We start from the raw sequence: 18,539 nt of genomic DNA, 5'->3' as shown, positions 1-18,539 counted from the left end.
TCATAGAGAGAAGTTAGTAACATCATGGAGAAGACGACCCAATTCCCTTTTCTTTTTTTCCTTCGAGCCCTTTTTTTTTTTGTTCCCTTCGAGAGTTATGTTTTTATTTTCTCTCTCCTGTGTTTCTCTCGTGTATTACGTTATTTGACCTAAACCCAAAGATCCACTATACACGCTGGTTTTACAATCAACCCAATTTATACCCTATTTATTAGTTGTGGCCCCAATTTATAAAATAGACCGGACCAAACACTAAAACATGATATACATGACCTTATTTCTTCTAGAGGTTGGGCAATTCCTGTTACCAAACAGGGCCTTAATCTATTATTTAAAAAAAAAATCAACATAAAACAGGGGACCTTTTTCGTACAATTTTTGAATCAGAATATATTTTTATTGAAAATAAACCAAAATACGTTAATGAGCAGCGATTATGGTGTATAAGTACTTGGGAACTAAGGGATCAAATTGAGATAGCCTCTTCACTTTGTGGTTTAGGATATTAATCCATAATTTTCAAATAAAATGATCTCAAACTTGATCTAGCTTGTATAATAGTTTTATTAGATTTATAGTAATTTAATGGCAAATTTTCGAATCAGAATAGATTTTTATTAAAAATAAACGAAATACGTTAATGAGCAGCGATTATGGTGCATAAGTACTTGGAAACTAAGGGATTGAATTGAGATAGCCTTTTCATTTTGTGGTTTAGGATATTAATCCGTAATTTTCAAATAGAATTATCTTAAACTCGGTCTAACTTGTATAATAGTTTTCTTAGATTTATGGTGAGTTAGCGGCAAATTTTCGAATCAGGATATTTTTTTATTTAAAATAAGCCGAAATACGTAAATGAGCAGCGATTATGGTGTATAAGTACTTGGAAACTAAGGGATCAAATTGAGATAGCCTATTCACTTTGTGGTTTAGGATATTAATCCGTAATTTTCAGATGAAATTATCTTAAACTCGATTTAGCTTGTATAATAGTTTTATTAGATTTATGGTGATTTAGCGGTAGATCATCACCGCTCGGCTTACGTATTAATGTGTACAAATCTCTAAAACAGATTGATTGTTTCCATATCCTCAAAGAATACACTACTCCCACTTGAAAAGATTTATCACATGAACGTGTCCTACGAACGGGTGTTGTTATATTAAATTATTCTAAAAATTATATTAATTACTCATTTAAATTTCTTGCACCACTTTCTATAAAAAGGAATCATCAAACCTTGATAAAATTCATCGAATTTTTTTTATTGATAGGTTTAACAATAGAAGTTTTGTGAGAATATCCATTGTGGCGAAGATAATATTGAAGCTACTTGAATAACAATACATTCCCAATCACAATAAAAGAATTAAGATAAACACTACTTAAAATGCAAAACTATATTTGTCGAGACATTTATTTCCCCTACATATAATATAAATATGTTTTAGGCTTATTAGTTCAATACATTTGCATCAATTTTTTTATTTTTCATTAATTATTCTTTGAGGTTAGTTTAATGTAATTCGTTGCATTCAGTTTTCAATTTCTCATTAATTATTCTTTGAGGTTAATTCAATGCAGTTGCATCAAGTTTTCGATTTCCCGTTAATTATTATTTGAGGTTAGTTCAGTGCAATTGCATCCACTTTATGATTTTTCGTTAGTTATTCATTAAAGTTAATTCAATCTGATTCGTCCAGGTTTTCAATGTTTAGTTAATTAATTAGTATTTGAGATTAGTTCATTGCATTTGCATCCAGGTTCCAATCTCCCGTTAATTACTCTTTAAGGTTAGTTCAATACATCTGCATCCAGTTTCTGATTTCTTGTCAATTATTTTTCTAGGTTAGTTTGATAGTTTACAATTTCTATACAATTTGCATACATGTAAGAGTCTGTTTTTATAAACTCACATTCATTTTGGGTTCCTAATTACTCGTATTTATGCTTTGAGGTTAGTGCGATGCAGTTACATCCGACTTCTGATTTCCAGTTAACTATTTTTTGAGGTTATTTCAATGCATTTGCATCCAATTTTTGATTTCCCATTAGTTAATTTCTGATTTTAGTTTAATGTAGTTGCATTCAGTTTTTGGTTTTCCGTTAATTATTTTTTGAGGTTAGTTCAATGCAATTTCATCCAATTTCTGATTTTTTGTTAATTGTACTTTGAGGTTAGTTCAATGTATTTACATCAAGTTTTCGATTTTCCGTTAATTATTTTTTGAGGTTAGTTCAATGCAGTTACATCAAATTTATAATTTCTCGTTAATTATTCATTTAGGTTAGTTCAATGCAGTTTCATCCATTTTTCAATGTTTTGTTAATTAGTCTTTGAGATTAATTAGTTCATTGCATTTGGGTCCATTTTCCGATTTCCCATTAATAACTCATTAAGGTTAGTTTAATACATCTGCATCTAGTTTCTGATTATTTATGCTTTGAGGTTAGTTTGATGCAATTATATTTGGTTTATGATTTCCCGCTAATTATTCTTTGAGATTATTTCAATGCATTTGCATTTAGTTTCCGATTTCCCACCAATTATTCTATGAGGTTAGTTCAATGCAATTGCATTCGGTTTTTGATGTTATGTTAATTATTTTTTGAGTTTAGTTCAATGCATTTGCATCTAGCTTTCGATTTCTCATTAATTATTATATGAGGTTTGTTTGATGTATTTGTATACCGTTTCCGATTTCCCGTTAGTTATCTGACATTAGTTTAATACAATTGCATCAAGTTTCCGATTTTTAGTTAATTACTTTTTGAGTTTAGTTTATTGCATTTGCATAAAATTTTCGATTTTCCGTTAATTACTCTTTGAGCTCAGTTATGTATTTGAATCTAGATTCCAATTTCATTTTAATTATCCAATGTGGTGTGTAATACCAACTTCTACTGATCTATCTGTAGTGCACAAACATGATATAAAAAGTAAATTATGCTTGATTTACTATGTGAGATCATCGAAGATTATTCAGTTCCCGATTTTCCATTAATTATTATTTAAATTATGCATGACTCACTATGTGGAATCTTCAAAGATTATCTACGAACGAGTGTTGTTATATTAATTATTCTAAAAAAAATATTTGCAAATATGCATAACTATATTATATATTAATATTATATTGATCACTATACCAAATTTCTTATAACGTGAAAACCTCACTCTCCATTAAAAAAAAAGAACACACTTTTGATAAACCTTTTAACTTCATTTTGTTGTTTATAAATAATAAAATAAGTTTGATTGAAGTTTTCTGAGATTGCCTAATAAGGTGAAATTTATATATATTGAAGCTACTTGAATAGCAAGGAGTTCTCAATCATACGGAAAGAGATAAGATAAACACCATTTTAAATGCAAAACTATACTTATTGAAACATTCCCACAACATATAACCCAACTATGTTTTGAGGTTAGTTCAATGCATTTGCATCCAGTTTATTTTTTGAGATTAGTTCAGTGCAGTTGTATCCGGTTTCCGATTTCCTACTAATTATTTTTTAAGATTAGTCTCACGCATTTGTATCATATTTCCAATTTATAATTAATTTTTCTTTGAGGTTAGTTCAATGCAGTTGCATCTAGTTTCTGATTTTTCCGTTAATTTAATCTTTGAGGGTTAGCTCAATGTATTTGCATCCAGTTTCGATTTTTTTTTTTTTTTTTTTTTTTTTTTTTATGTTAGTTTGATATATTTGCATCCAAGTTTTGATTTTCCTTTAATTATTATTTGAGGTTAGTTTAATGCAGTTGTATCCATATTATAATTTTCTATTAATTACTTTTTAAGATTAGTTTAATGCTTGCATTTGCATCCAATTTTCAATTTCCGTTAAATATTATTTGAGGTTAGTTCGATGTATTTACATCCAGGTTTTGTTTCCCATTAATTGTTTTTGACGTTAGTTTCATTCAGTATTATATATTTTTTAAAATATTTATATTTGTCATTATTGCTTTGTCTTTTTTTTTTTGTTTTCATTTTCTATTATATATTTTGTGATGTTATTTTTTGTATAATTGTTTTTAACTATGTTTTGAGACTATGTTAAGGATATATTTGAAATAAGTTGTTGTTTTATCATAGACACTAAAATTGTATGATTTGTAATAGGGAATTAGTTTCTACAAATCACATATTTTTTTAGCAATTTTTTTATTTGATTAAATATATAAGAATTGGAGCACTAAAAATATTTGATTCGTAATAAAAAATTAACTTTTACAAATCACCTATTTTTTAGCAATTTTTATTTTATTTTATCAATTATATAAAAATTAGAAATACACTCAAACTCTCCAAATATAAGAATTAGAAATATACTCAAACTCTCCAAACTCCAAAGAGGTTCTATGTATGTGGGATTGTACACTATTAAAAAAGATTATCTTTCATATTATAGTGTCATATAGGAGAGAGCAAAAAACTAACTCTCATATTAGATGCCACATAGGAGAGAGAAAATCTTCCATTAGAGGTCTCTACTTTAATATATAGATAGTAGATAGTAGATACCAAAACCTCAGCCGTTAGGTTACAACCTCTACAGTAAATACGACCAATAACCGGCCCATAATATACCATTACAACTTATTATTAGATTAACTACTAAGGCAGTGGGAATTGAGAGAGAAAGAGTTTGGAGGCAAAGAAGAATATGAGAGTGCTAAAGCAAAAAAGGTGGGACAGACATACAGACTCACAGGGCGGGGTCAAGTTACATTCTGGCCCTCCCTAGGCCCTAAAACCGTTGGCTCCGCTCACTCAACTAACAGTTTGTTACCGGTATTTAATTTAATTTGCTGTCCCAAAATTAGCCTATCCCAAAAAAAGCGTTTCAGAAAGTTTGTCAACCTGGTCTAGATTCAAATAAACCAAGGTTCTCGAGGAAATTCTCCAACACTGCTAGAAATAGCACTTTGCCTGCCTGCATGCAGCTTCAAAATATTTTCGCAGCACATTATTTGAAGTTGTTGAAAAAAAAAGACGAGACACAAAAACTGAAGTATACTTTACGCGTAAACCATTGCCGTACTGAATATACATGGAACATTCCTATGAGGCATGTTTTGAGACTATGATCTATCATATTTATGCAACGCGCGAGCAGTGCCATTAACGAATCTTATGAATTTAGATAGTCCCAACATGAATGTACAAATATACAATTCTACATATCTGTATCACTGCATATAATAAGACTGTCTAGTGCAGAGTGTTGTTGGTCACAGCTAGATTTTGCAAGATATCAGAGCAAGTTGGCAACATGAATGAGTTGTGCATGTACCTTTTTTTTCAATAAAAAAAAACTACAGGATTGCATTCTATATTTCCCTCTAGCTACATGTATGATCTGGATCAAATCAAAAGGTAATAACTGGACCAATCCACGCACAAGTGTACAACAAGACAGCATAGTATCGTACATGCATGTTTTGACTACAGACATACATCTCAACATGCCTCAAATAGAATGTGTGTTTGTATGTCATCAATCATCATCATTAAGTATTTGAGTGAGTGATAATGGAATTGAATTGAATTAATAATAATAATAATAATCTATTTTGGCTTCCGGAAGAAAAACAGGGCTTTCCTCTTTCTTCTTCCCTCCTTCCTTCATTCAGCTCTGAGAGAGAGAGATGGAAGGTATTGAGAAAAGAGAGGAGGTATCAACAGGAGAGGGGGGAGAGACGTTGGGGTCAAGTTTAACGATGGAAAGGGTGGCTGCAGCTAAGCAGTATATTGAGAATCATTATAGAGCTCAGATGAAAAACATTCAAGAACGCAAAGAAAGGTCCTTCCCACCCATTCCAATTTTAATTTCCATTCCTTCTTCTTATTATTATATCTGATTAAAGGCTGAATTTGGGGAATATCTGGATTGCACATTTGAATTAAATAGATTAATCTGTGTTTAAATGACAATTTTCTTTGAGAATATTTAGGATTGGTTCTTGTTTAATTAGGTGTATGTATTGGTGCTCCTGTTAAGTTATAGCCAAGTGTAGTTTTCATTCAAACTATCTTACATTTAACCAATATATGGATTGTATTGTTAAAAGGGTGAGCTACTGAGCTCTGAGAATTATATTTTGGTTCCAAAGCATGTGAAAAACACAATGGTTCAACATATGTGTAGTTAAGTACAACATTATAGGTTAAGGCAGATTCACATGTGTGCTGGATCTCAGAGGGATGTACATGAATTTGCCTCACAGTGCTGTAGGCACCAGCAACCACAGCATGCCCGAGTTTTTGTTTTCTGTAAAAACATGGTAGATTGAATCCTCTCATCTTAACCTATTGACTGTTTCTTTACCTGTGGTCTTTATGATGGCCTGTCAATGTTGAGATATAATTGATTCCCAGAATTAGTAATGATCAAAACTTTGAATTTAGTGCCAGATAATGAGGTTCCTTGACATTATATGGTTTTATTGCAGACGCTGGGTGTTGGAGAGGAAGTTAGCTTCTTCAGATGTCCCTCATGAAGAACAAATCAATCTCATCAAGGATTTGGAGCGGAAGGAGACAGAGTTTATGAGACTTAAAAGGCATAAGATCTGTGTTGATGACTTTGAGCTTTTAACCATTATTGGACGAGGAGCTTTTGGAGAGGTCAAATCTACCTGTTTAACTTTCAATGTTATTAAGTTTCATATGGAGGGTTAAATCTAATATCTTCTTGAGAGGTTAAATCTTGTCTAGGAAAGTTGAAGGTTACTTGCATGCTCATAGTTTTTTATGAACAGGTTAGGCTGTGCCGAGAAAAATCATCTGGTAATATTTATGCTATGAAGAAGTTGAAGAAATCAGAAATGCTTAGCAGGGGTCAGGTGTGATTAAACATCTTCCATATCTTTTATAAGTCATATTTGTTAATATAGTCAGGAGTCACATTTTCTTTTGAATTTTGATTTTTTTTTGAAAAGATTGCATTGCTTAATTAAGCTCCAAACCTACTTTTGACTGATCATGTTTTGGTATACATCATGGGGGTGACAATATTCGATTAATTTGATCAAGTTTCCAATACATCATAGAAAGCACTCATGTGGCTTCTTTGACTCCATGTTGAAGGCACACTAACCATATTTAAGACTTGTTTGCATTGGTGAATAGTTGAGGAGGAATGTGTACACACCAGCTCTATATATCTGTATGTCTTCGTGTATGGTACACATTTGTTTGTTTAGGTCACGTTTTGTGACATATGCTGATGGGGTGTATTTGGAATTGACGCTTACATTTAGTTTTGGTGAAGATGATTTCTCGTCCTGAGATAATTCTTACACCAGTAAATCAGCTTATTTATATTCTTTTAACCTAAAAAGATGTCTTTAATCCATTGTCCATAGAGATGCCTGTTCAACCCCTTTCATATGTATCCCTTGTACTTCCTTCGTTATTAGTCCAATTTCAATTTTCCAATGAAAAAAGAAAAAGAAAAAATCTATTAACAGTGACGAGGACTTAAAATGCAAAAGGTATCTGCTTTCCATTTAATTGGTTACTGGAATATTTGATGTTGATAGGAGAAAAGTCGCACACAAAAATATCTCCTCATCATAATTTCTTAAATTTTGTAACCTGTAGTTGGGATGTCTTAGTTCCATAAAAATTCACCCTTTTTCATATGGGTTCATTGCATTTTCCTTATTAACGAAATTTTTATGATACTGATCGAAGAAAAAAACTATTTTTTAACTACTTGAGGCGATACCATCATTCCATTAAATTGAAAAGTCATATGCATGCTGGCCCCATCTTGACCCTGTGTAGTCGATCAGTCCATTTGAACTCTATTCACAGCAAATATTAGCGTTTGGATCATATGAGTCTTCTGAGTGTTTGTAAATTTGGTTCATTATAATATCATTGCAAATTTCACAAAATTGTTGCCAACAGCTGCAGCTGCCGCAATCTGGCTAATGCCATTATACCTAAGGGTGACCACCTTCTTCCAACAGATAGATAATCTCATTCACTTCATTCTGCACCCAAAAGTATAAATACAAAAAACATAAAAAGAGAAGAGATTAAATAAGTAAAAATCTATTTTCTCCAAACTCTTCGAGTAGTAAAGACCATTGTCCTGGTCCAATTAAGTGAGGCTTCCCACTACAGCACTACCTTTGCATTTGGTACATGTTTTTTATTTTTATGCTCTGTGTAATTTTTATTTCCCATCTGGTTATCATTTTGAAAGATATTCTATTTGTACGATAGGTTGAACATGTTAGAGCTGAGAGGAACTTGCTTGCTGAAGTTGGAAGCCACTGCATTGTGAAACTCTATTATTCTTTTCAAGATGCTGAATACTTGTATCTAATAATGGAGTATCTGCCTGGTGGTGACATGATGACCCTACTAATGAGGGAAGACACCTTAACTGAAAGTGTGGCTAGATTCTATATAGCTCAAAGTGTCCTGGCCATAGAGTCCATTCATACACACAACTATATTCACAGGTTAGTCATATTTTGTTGATGTGCTAATCAAGCCTCCATGTTGGGAACATGATGAATGATGAGGTTACGAAGTGGGTTTGGCTATATTTTATTAAGTTACAATTGTGTTCTTTGACTTTCGAATTTTATTTTTATTTTTTTGTATTCTTAGTTTTTTTAATTTTAAATTTCAATTACAACTATCTTTTTCAGAGATATCAAGCCTGACAACCTTTTGTTGGACAAGCATGGTCACATGAAGCTGTCTGATTTTGGTCTTTGCAAACCAATTGATTGTAGAACTCTATCAACTCTAAACGAAAACGAGCCCATGGATGATGAAAATCTGAAAGAATCAATGGATATAGATGGTTCTGGTAGAGATGCTCAAAATGGGAGAAGGTGGAAAAGTCCCCTTGAACAGCTTCAACACTGGCAGATGAACAGGCGAAAGCTGGTAAGCAATGCAGTTTGTTTTTCCACCTAAGATTTGGTTCATGGTTATCAAAATGTCATACTTTGCATATGTGTGTAATTCTCTATGCCGTAGTTCTGCACTGTGTTTCACATACAAGGATTTATTTTCATTGTGATGAACTTTACTACGGTAAACTAACGCGGTACCTGGTTTTTCCTTTAGGCATTTTCCACTGTCGGTACGCCAGACTATATTGCTCCAGAAGTATTATTAAAGAAAGGCTATGGCATGGAGTGTGACTGGTTTGTTTGCTAAATTTGTTTACTACTCTTGTGTCCCCCCCACCCCCACCCCTCCCCCTCCCCCTCCCCTCATCATCTTGTATACTCCTTTACTTTCTTTTTGTTCATTTAGTGTTCCACTTGTCCATAATAGATTGACTTTTTACGGGTGGGAGAGGGAGATCCGAGTCTCATGGGCACTGGTTTTAGAAGAGGGATCCTAGAGGTGGATTGATACTTGAGGAAGAGTGTGGTGTGGGACGATAGTTTGATTCAGAATCTTGAGTTTCCTTAATTTATATGTTTGTGTCAACAAAAAAGAGCTCTACAGTAGGAAACTGCTCGGTAATACTGCTTGCTTGCTTGGTAACAGATGATATGGAAAGTGTGGAAGAATGCCTGCTTAAACTTTCGTATTTATTTGTGACTCGTACACGGTCAAGTTAGAGCCCGTGAAATTTCTTAAGTATAGCCATATGAGATCTGAGCCGGTGCAATCTTCTATCAAAAATGTCTTTCCCCGAAGCGACAAACTAATACTTCTCCTCCAAAGACTCATGTCTCTCCCTAGCGACCATAACTACTTGTCCAACAATGCCTAATTATACACAATTATATATTCTCTTATCCTTCATACTGGATGCAACCTGTCCCACTTCACCAAGTGATTTTATGGTTTTCTTCTGAATCGTCCCAAAGGATGTTCCTAATAATTTCTTCAATAGGTTGCAACATTTTCAGGAATACAAAAAGAGACATGATACTATGATAGACCGACAAACTCGCCAAGGTGCTATTAATAAGAGTATGACAATGACCGTGAGACATATGGTCATTTCCACCCTTTAAACTTAGATAGAAAATTTGCCTCAACGGGAAGGCACAAACAAGATCAATAAAAATAATTACGCGGAGGAGTACGTTATATAGTCCCATCGAATGCATTGATTATTTTGTGTCGACTTGGTTAAAACATAAAGAAATAAAGAATCCATACAACATTCTGTTATATATATTTATATATTTTTTGTTTCTTCCTTCTTTTAATTTTCTTAAAAACTGAAAATACGAAGTCTACATCATTTTCTTAAGATGTTTTCATTATGGATTTCTCTCAGGTGGTCACTGGGAGCAATATTGTATGAGATGCTTGTTGGGTATCCACCATTTTATTCTGATGATCCAATAACCACATGCAGAAAGGTGACTATACTGTCTGCTTTCATTTGATAGATTCTTTCGAATTGAATAATCTGGAGTCTTAAAAGTGGGTAGTCGTGTAATACTACTGTTTATTTCATTGGTTAAAAATAGCATGCTCTCATTCAGGAGATCCTGACCTGGCTTGATTGTTGTTGTTGTCGTCGTTGTCGTTGTCATTGTCCTAAGTGGGACAACAAAATCTAGCAAGAACAGATCCAATGACATTCTTATACATGCTTCTGCTTCGTAGTCACTACTCACAAACACAAAAACATGGTTTCCTTCTAACGTCACTATTACTTTGGTTACAAGTGAAAAGAAATGAGAGACGATTTTTTAAGAAATGGTGGACTTTGTTTGTGATATATAGAATTATGGTATAACATTCTTAGCATCCAAATGCTTTGTTTGCAATTTTGCATCCGCCTTCAACCCTCAAAATTTTCAGGGAGAAGATCACATGTAAAGAAAAAACAATATTTCCCAGATTATCTCCTTGCTATTTGTATACTGAAGCATATTATGGATTGATGGATGGATACCCTTCATTTTGCATGGTAATATCAAGATTTCACAAAGAAAGTGAACTCCTTCAGTTCGCATTTTTGCCTGTACGTTGTAGCATTAAAGTTAGTCACTCTTTAATGGTTCAGAAAGTAATTACTTTCTTCCCCCGCATTTATTCGTTGTTAAAATCACGTAGAGATCAAACCCGGTCATCTTCTTCCCTTCTTCTTGATAAATGTTTACTTGGTTTTTAGTATAGTGGCAATTTATACTTTGTATTCCTGATAAACTTGTTAGGTTGTAATACATCTACATTGTTATGTAAATTTTAAAGATGTCTGATTTTTTCAGATTTTTTAGAACATTCATTACCGTGTAAACGCAGTTTTGATTTACAATGAATGTGAGATATTAAATGTTTACCAATGGTTATTAGATTGTGCACTGGAGAAATTACTTGAAGTTTCCAGAAGAGGCAAGGTTGACACCTGAAGCAAAGGATCTCATCTGTAGGTTGTTATGTGATGTTGACCACAGGCTAGGAGGAGCGGATCAGATTAAAGTATGGTGCTGATTTTGTTACACTGTTCATTCATATGCTTTCTGCCCATTATTGTTTATATACGTTCGTTGAACTTTGAGTGCCACAGGCTCATCCTTGGTTTAGAGATATTGTATGGGACAGACTTTATGATGCAGAGGCTGCATTTAAACCAGAGGTCAATGGGGAGCTAGATACTCAAAACTTTTTGAAGTTTGACGAAGTACGGTGCATCTGTCTCTTTATTCCTGTCAGATAACATAAATGTGCAAATAACTAGAGTAAAAATATTTACTGAATGTGGAAGAGTATTATTTTATACGTGCATCAGTTCAGAAGGTTGTATTCTTGACCTCCGGTGATTTTTTTTTAATTGAGATTTAAAATTGGGTTCATTTTCAGATGGATGCCCCTGCTCCTGCAAGAACTGGCTCTGGACCGTCTCGCAAGGTATGCCTTCAAGTTGTCAACTAAAACTGCATTACCATTTTTTTTTTCTCCTCCGATAATCAGAACTGCATTACTCTTACTTACATGTTTATTGTTATGTACCATGACTCCATGAGTCATGACACCTTTATACTTGTCTTCACGGTTTGTTCTCTGTGCATGTGACTTATCAATTTGATGTTTGGCTTAATATAAAGCTAAAGCAGCTACTATGAGGTATCACCCAAGGTTACTGCTAAATGAGGTGTAATTGTGTATCAGTAACTTATTGAAGGGTATAAGAAATTGACGAAAACAAGAGAACTTAGATGACGTGTGAACGGTATTCCAAAAACCGGACTAGGTCGTGCCTAGGGACTCGCCTAGGTCTCTAATTGGTCAAAATTAGGTTGAGCCGACTAGGCGGGTTGGATGGACTAACTAGTGGGATCAAGAGAAAGATGAGAAAGAATGATGAAAGCCCAACAAAAAATTCATGAAGGGCTAAAAACCGTAAGTCCAAAAGATGGGTATTTTCTTGTTGATTGCTTGACCCAGGAAATGTTTGAGTTATGAAAATCATTGGGTTGGAGACCTCTTATTCCTTTTAAAGAAGTATGTTTGTTTGTGTTTGAACTTTGTGTTATGGGAAATGTTGTGTGGGAGACCTTTTATGCGTTTTTTGGAAGTAAAAGTTTGACTGCTTCATTTCTTGTAGTTGTAGTATTGTACAGATGTATTTATAAAAAAAAGAAAGGAAATCAAATGCCTAGCCCATATTTCCTTTGTAAAAAGGAAGTATCCCCATAATGCCTCTCCAGTTCCCATCTATAGATGGGACTACTTGTCAAGGAAGCATAGCTTGTTCTAGTGATGAGAACATGTTATGATATCCGTATGTGGCATTACTGCCGTTTTAAATACATAGAGGAAGTGAGTTCCTTATGATGCTACCTGCCACAAGTTGCCTCGGAACCAATATTTATCGATTTAGAAAGTTACCTTTTTTTTTGCTTGGTAAGTATAATTTCTATTGATAGGAAAATGAGTACATAGCACAAGAAATTTGGAAAGTTACCAATCCTTTCAGGAATATAGACTGTATGGAAATTACAACAGTGTAATGTTAAGAAAATTATGGTGTTTAAAGAATTATTAACCAAGTGTTTCTAGCCATGCATCTACCAATATAATATTATCGTTAGAGCTGCTACAATTATTTTTCATTGGACTTGCCTTTTGATTTGTTTTAACCCTAACAGATGCTATTAACTCCCAAAGATCTAAGCTTTGTTGGTTACACATACAAGAACTTTGATGCTGTCAAAGGTTTACATCAATCTCATGGTATGCTAATCTCACTCTCTACTGATATAACTTGAATAAGTTATTTCTACAATTGTTGTATCAGGGATGATTACAAATTCTGGAAAACAAATACTTATCTTTTGTTTTGATGAACGTCTCAAGATTCTTCAACGAATGGTCTTATTAGCCTCTCAGGTCGTATACATGTTTTCTTTGGGTCTAAAATCAAAATTTAAGGTTTTCTTCAATGAACTCTGAAAGATATTAGACCTTCCTCTCATTGATACTTAAAAGTAAAGCTTATGAATATTGGATGGAGTTTCTTTTCTTGCCTTGAAATTCCAATCTGTCCAATGTGATAGCAAGCACAAGAAGCAAGCATATACTTCTTCAATAATTTTTGGAAAGTAATCCTCACAATAATTTTGTAAGACCTTGCAGATATGAAGCATGGCTCGGGAGAATTGACGTCTGTGAATTCTACGGGTAATAATTTTGCAACTAAACTATCTGATGGGTCTGTTTCTTGCAGCATATTGGCTTTGATTCTGATAGTTCAGCTTTTCTTTTCCAGGTGATACTGTGATGAACTCGACAGAGGAAACAGAGACAGAAATGGTCATATCTGGTGATGCCATGTCACCGTGAAGTGATATCCCAACCTTTATTGTGTAAATCATTTGTTGTATCACATGAGCCCCTCATGGGGATGGTGGAATGCCTGCTTGTTTTTCGCCAGGTTTTGCCCCAAATCTGTGTTTGTGATAAGTTTGGTTAGCGTACCGCCCTGTAGAACCACCATCTAAATGTACAGTATCATCTGAGGAACTTATGGAAGTCTGGCGATGCTTGGTTGATAGTGGATATCAGTGGTAGTACTAGTGTTAGACATAATGGTAAAAGATTTGTCTAGGGAAGTAGTATATGATTTCTATGTTCTGGTTGCCCAGGTTGGCAGAGCAAAACATGCCTTCTCTTGTGGCAGTTTCTAGCCTTTTTTCTTACTTTGCTGACAATTCAGAAAGTTAAGTCTATACACTGTTAATTATCTTTCCAGTTGTGCTGGATCTATAAGAACAAATCCGTCTGTTGCAAGGATTAGTCAATGGCAAGAGTAAACCGAAATAGTCAGAGGTTTATTTTGGAAGATAAGTTCCTATTTCATGGTGTTCAATATATTTAAGCAGCTATTGTTATGTTCTTTCTAGCGCCTGGATGGAATTTGGCATTGGGTTTTTGATGCCAGATTATCAGATATAAGGGCATCACCAATGCTGGCCCTCAAAATAGAGGGCCACGTCATCCTTTTAGAGGTCTGGCTAAAGGAGAAAAGCAAAGATGGAGGGGTTCTACAGTGCAGAACTTTAAAATGAAGGTCTGTTCCTAGGAAAACCAATCATTCACCTTAAGTTGGTGTAGTGGCGATGGCTTGGCTAAGACAAACATAGGTCACTGCTTCGATTCTTAGTGAGAACATATTTTCTTTTTATTTTTTGTAATTCAAAAAAAATAAGTAAAAGCTAAAAATGAAAAGCTTCAGCGGGCCCGGGTTTAACACTTCCTAGATCACTTGAACGAAGAATTAAACCAACTGCGCTGTATTATTTCTCTTGGATGCTTTTCAACAGTTGCTGGCAGAATTTTGTTTGTGAACCCAGGTCTTTCAAAACTTCCGATAAAACTAGAGACACTTTTTAAGAATGGTAGAAATAGAGTCCCATATAAGGGTTGCATTGGAAGGGTGTTTCTTCAATTGCTCCCTCAAATTTGGCGATAGGCTCAATGATGCCCTAATATTGGCTGGTGAAAGACTCGAGATGGCATAAAATTGCTATTGAGTTTCTTAGGTGCCATCATCTTAAAATCCTAAGGTTTACTGAAACATAAGCATGTTTTGCAAGAACGTATAGAAGTGCAAATCCCAAATTCGACGCCCAAGAAGAACTAGGAGATGATGTTAGAGTATATCATTGTTTATTCATCAATTCGATGTATGAGATGTACCATATCTTTGGTTATCAATAAATCGAACTATAAATTTGAGTTATATAATTTTATGGTTTAGAATTTACGCAAGTTCTTTTATTTATAAGAAACTTTAAGAAAGTGATGATGTGTTTGGTATTAATTGTAGAAGTGTACCGTTCATATCTACAGGTATTTTAGAGGGAGAATTTCTTATCTCCAATATGCAATTACACGTGACTAAAGTAGTTAAGTGTATTCTTGATGTCGCCTTGTGCTCCAGTCTTGTTATGGTTTTCTTGGATGACACGCTGGTTTGTCAATTGTTATAGACATGTCTGATTATTCATGCATCAACCACCTTGTCACCAATTGTTTCAACATCATGCGTACACTGTCTTTCAAATGTATGATTCCGATTTTGAAAGTTGAACCACAGAGCACAGCATCTAAAAAAGCTAACATAAGACGCCTGACAAATTGGCAATCTAGAAGAGGTTGTTCTGTATAAAACAATTGAAGCAAACTGCGACAAGTGTTATCAAAGTACAGTCCGCAGAGTTAAATGCAAATTTCGGCAGATAAAATACTGACACAGTATACTTCGCCTTGCGACGCTAACTCTATAGAAGCAGCATGAACTTGAAACACCCCCTCCCCTCCCCTCCCCTCCCCTATTTTGATTTTATTATACTGGATATTGTTCCATTTATGGTCAAGAATGTGATTATTAGGCTGAGAAACTCGACATCACACTAACTTGAACCAACTAAGGGGTAATTTGGATAGAACCTCCCAATTATTTTATGATTTTCCAATGTTTTGGATCATGTTAAAAGGCTGCAAAGACAATTCTCATTCAATAAATCCGATAGTGATTTGCATAGATGCTCTAGACTCATTCATCTAAATCAGGGGCGGATGCAGGATTCAACAATAGGGGGGGCTACTAACACTAATTCTCACTACTTTTTTTTTTTTTTTTTTGGAGTGAATAGTTACCACTGTACTTTTGGGTTTTGAGGAAAGTTAGGGGGGGCTACAGCCCGGGTCAGCCAACTCATAGATCCGCCCCTGATCTAAATGGACTTAAACATAGAAGAACACCAATTAAACCAAATGAAATAAGAACAATATGAGAAACAGATACATAATCAGACTCCCACAAGTGGTTTGAATGAGGACATCAAAACAGTACCAAAGAGAGCACCCACAAAAGTACACCAAGTACAAAAAAAAATAGCGAAAGTACAAATAACATTGTTGACAATCATAACTCTTCCAGAAATCCCATCTTCATGCGCCAATGTCAAGGTCATTATCATAAATCCCAAGCCTTGAGGAAACTTCATCGAAGAAGTATGTAATTATCTGTTTTAAATTCGTTAAATAGAGTGAGTAGGAAATATTATATATACTAAAGGGAAGAAGAAATTGACAATTTAGAAGTGAAACAATGAACGATTGTATTCACCTCTAGACTCTTTTCTAGTTTTGGAACAAGCAAATATGTAACGCCCCAAAACTAAAACAATTACAAACCTATGACACGTGGTTTTTGTAGTAAAATTTCGGCAAAGATCTCATCTCAGTATTTTGACATTTCATAAATATAAACTGTCATAACCTGAAAATCACAATCATATATTTCTCATTGGTTAATCCAGTTACTTAACCGTCTCGACAGATGCCAGAACAGTCAAATAATTGGCTTAAAAAAATGAGATCACTTCAACATTACAAAGTATTTGAATGTCTCGACTAATGCCAGATCATCAAAACACCTCGTACAAAGTCATTACCGAAAACACAAGTAAAATACATACATCCGAGTCCCATAACTATCAAAAGGTCTACACCCTTAACAAATGATATTTACAATGTATACATATACCATATTTCCTAAAGTTTCTATTGGGATAGTTCCATAAACGCGACTTTCTGTAACAACACTAATAAATCAAAGAACAAACAATAGCCACCGAAATGCTACCTGCACTAAAATACCTATAAAAGCAGCAAAACCAAATCAAAGCTCAAATCAATCAAAATTAATACTTTTCGACAAACCCAAAACCCAAAAATAGAACCCTTAATAAATAAGCAAATAAATACCTGTAGCAACACCAGAAGAAGCTCAGGCTAAACCTTTACATAGAAGAAAACAAATAATTCATCTCTGGCTAAACGATTTTAAAACTAACTGAATCTTTACATGGAAAATCAAAGAGATTGAGTTATAAGAGAAGAGATGTTACCTGTTTCACTTGACCTGAGAATCAGCAGAGATCACTAAGTTATAGTGATTGGCCAAGGTCCCATCGCCACGTTCATGAATGAAAAAATTAAACAACACAATAAGTAGAGAAAGACCAGGGAAGGAAAAATGAAAAAATGAAAAGGAACATACATGAGAATCAGCTGAAATCACTAAGTTTGAAGATATGAGAATTGAAATTTCTTCGTTCAGCTAAATACCATATAAACAGACGTCACCATTTAGTAGGAATTGAAATAGATTTGTATAGAACTATAAATTCAGGTGTTGTAATATCAAAAAGAATAAATTAGGGGGAAAAAAAACTAACCAAGGTTCGCAAAAAGTTCTTCAACACAATATTGACAAAATGTAATTACACACCAACTCGCAAAACCTATATAATTTCAATTTGATGACTGTAAATTCAATGATAAACTACTCAACACGTGACTATAAATGAAAAGAACATACGGATTATAGTAAGACTTCTGGGTAAACAAAGTTTGGGGTGTGACTTTCCGAATTTGGAGGGAAGAGAATACTGATTTTGTCTGAAGAAGTGCACCTTGATAGTGCGACATATAATTGACCGTGGCTGAAAACTTCAGTGCGAAGGTCAATCCCCACATACTTCACCGATTGTCCTTGTGACTTATTTATAGTCATTGCATAAGCAAACACGACAGAAACCGTCTTCTTGTCATATGAAAAGGAAAATCGAGAAGACGGCGGTGACAAAGATATTCTTGGAATAAATGCATGATTACCCGCTTTTTCACCGGTCAAAATTCTTTTGCGAAAAGAACGTGAGGTCGACGGTAGACCACCATCAATCGGGTTCCATTGCATAATCCATCTTTGGGAGCAATATTTCGCAACAACATTATAGGACAACCGACTTTTAGGTTGAGACAAAACGGTGGTAGACCAATTTGGATCAAGTGAGTTTAGGTACTCATTTGGGTATTGATTAATATTGGGTTTGGATTCGTTGCATCCTCGTCACGCCATCTTGTCTGCAGCTAGAAATAGAGTACTTTCTCACGGGAACATATCTAAAAAGTCTTTGCATTAATATTATTGACATCATCATTGCGTGCAGATAGAATTGTCTTTCGGTTAAATATTCGGTGTAACTGTGGTAGGTTGATTT

The 18,539-nt window shown here is 34.2% G+C and overlaps 1 protein-coding gene and 1 long non-coding RNA gene across 3 annotated transcripts; one reads left to right on the top strand and one right to left on the bottom strand.

The window, feature by feature from the left end:
- Positions 1 to 5,498: 5,498 nt before the first annotated feature.
- On the top strand, positions 5,499 to 14,313 carry LOC147512299 (uncharacterized). Of its 2 annotated transcripts, none has more exons than XM_086595272.1 (13): positions 5,499 to 5,818; positions 6,468 to 6,642; positions 6,777 to 6,860; positions 8,254 to 8,495; positions 8,688 to 8,931; positions 9,115 to 9,194; positions 10,292 to 10,376; positions 11,320 to 11,445; positions 11,534 to 11,647; positions 11,827 to 11,874; positions 13,116 to 13,200; positions 13,603 to 13,647; positions 13,736 to 14,313. In XM_086595272.1, the coding sequence occupies exons 1-13, from the start codon at positions 5,664 to 5,666 to the stop codon at positions 13,807 to 13,809; spliced, it is 1,557 nt and encodes a 518-aa protein (XP_086451398.1). In that variant the 5' UTR covers positions 5,499 to 5,663; the 3' UTR covers positions 13,810 to 14,313. The 2 variants fall into 2 exon arrangements, with proteins under 2 accessions (XP_086451398.1, XP_086451397.1); XM_086595271.1 differs by having other exon boundaries at positions 13,594 to 13,647.
- A 2,447-nt stretch (positions 14,314 to 16,760) lies between these two features.
- LOC147512298 (uncharacterized) lies at positions 16,761 to 18,038 on the bottom strand. The gene is made up of 3 exons (XR_015217175.1): positions 17,385 to 18,038; positions 17,242 to 17,274; positions 16,761 to 17,133 (listed from the first exon to the last, which is right to left on the bottom strand). It is a non-coding gene; the product is annotated as an uncharacterized LOC147512298 (long non-coding RNA).
- Between the last annotated feature and the right edge of the window lie 501 nt (positions 18,039 to 18,539).

Source organism: Coptis chinensis, chromosome 3 (assembly GCF_015680905.1).
Source record: "Coptis chinensis isolate HL-2020 chromosome 3, ASM1568090v1, whole genome shotgun sequence".
Taxonomy (NCBI): domain Eukaryota; kingdom Viridiplantae; phylum Streptophyta; class Magnoliopsida; order Ranunculales; family Ranunculaceae; genus Coptis; species Coptis chinensis.
The sequence above is the reverse complement of the archived record's forward strand: the minus strand, read 5'-3'. Positions and strand labels throughout refer to the sequence as shown.

Bases quoted from the DNA above. Each gene is read 5' to 3' on its own strand.
- LOC147512299 (XM_086595271.1), top strand. From the start codon at position 5,664: ATGGAAGGTATTGAGAAAAGAGAGGAGGTATCAACAGGAGAGGGGGGA. The intron at 6,861-8,253 runs GTGTGATTAAAC...TTTGTACGATAG, and splicing joins AAATGCTTAGCAGGGGTCAG to GTTGAACATGTTAGAGCTGA. The intron at 8,932-9,114 runs GTAAGCAATGCA...TTTTTCCTTTAG, and splicing joins AGATGAACAGGCGAAAGCTG to GCATTTTCCACTGTCGGTAC.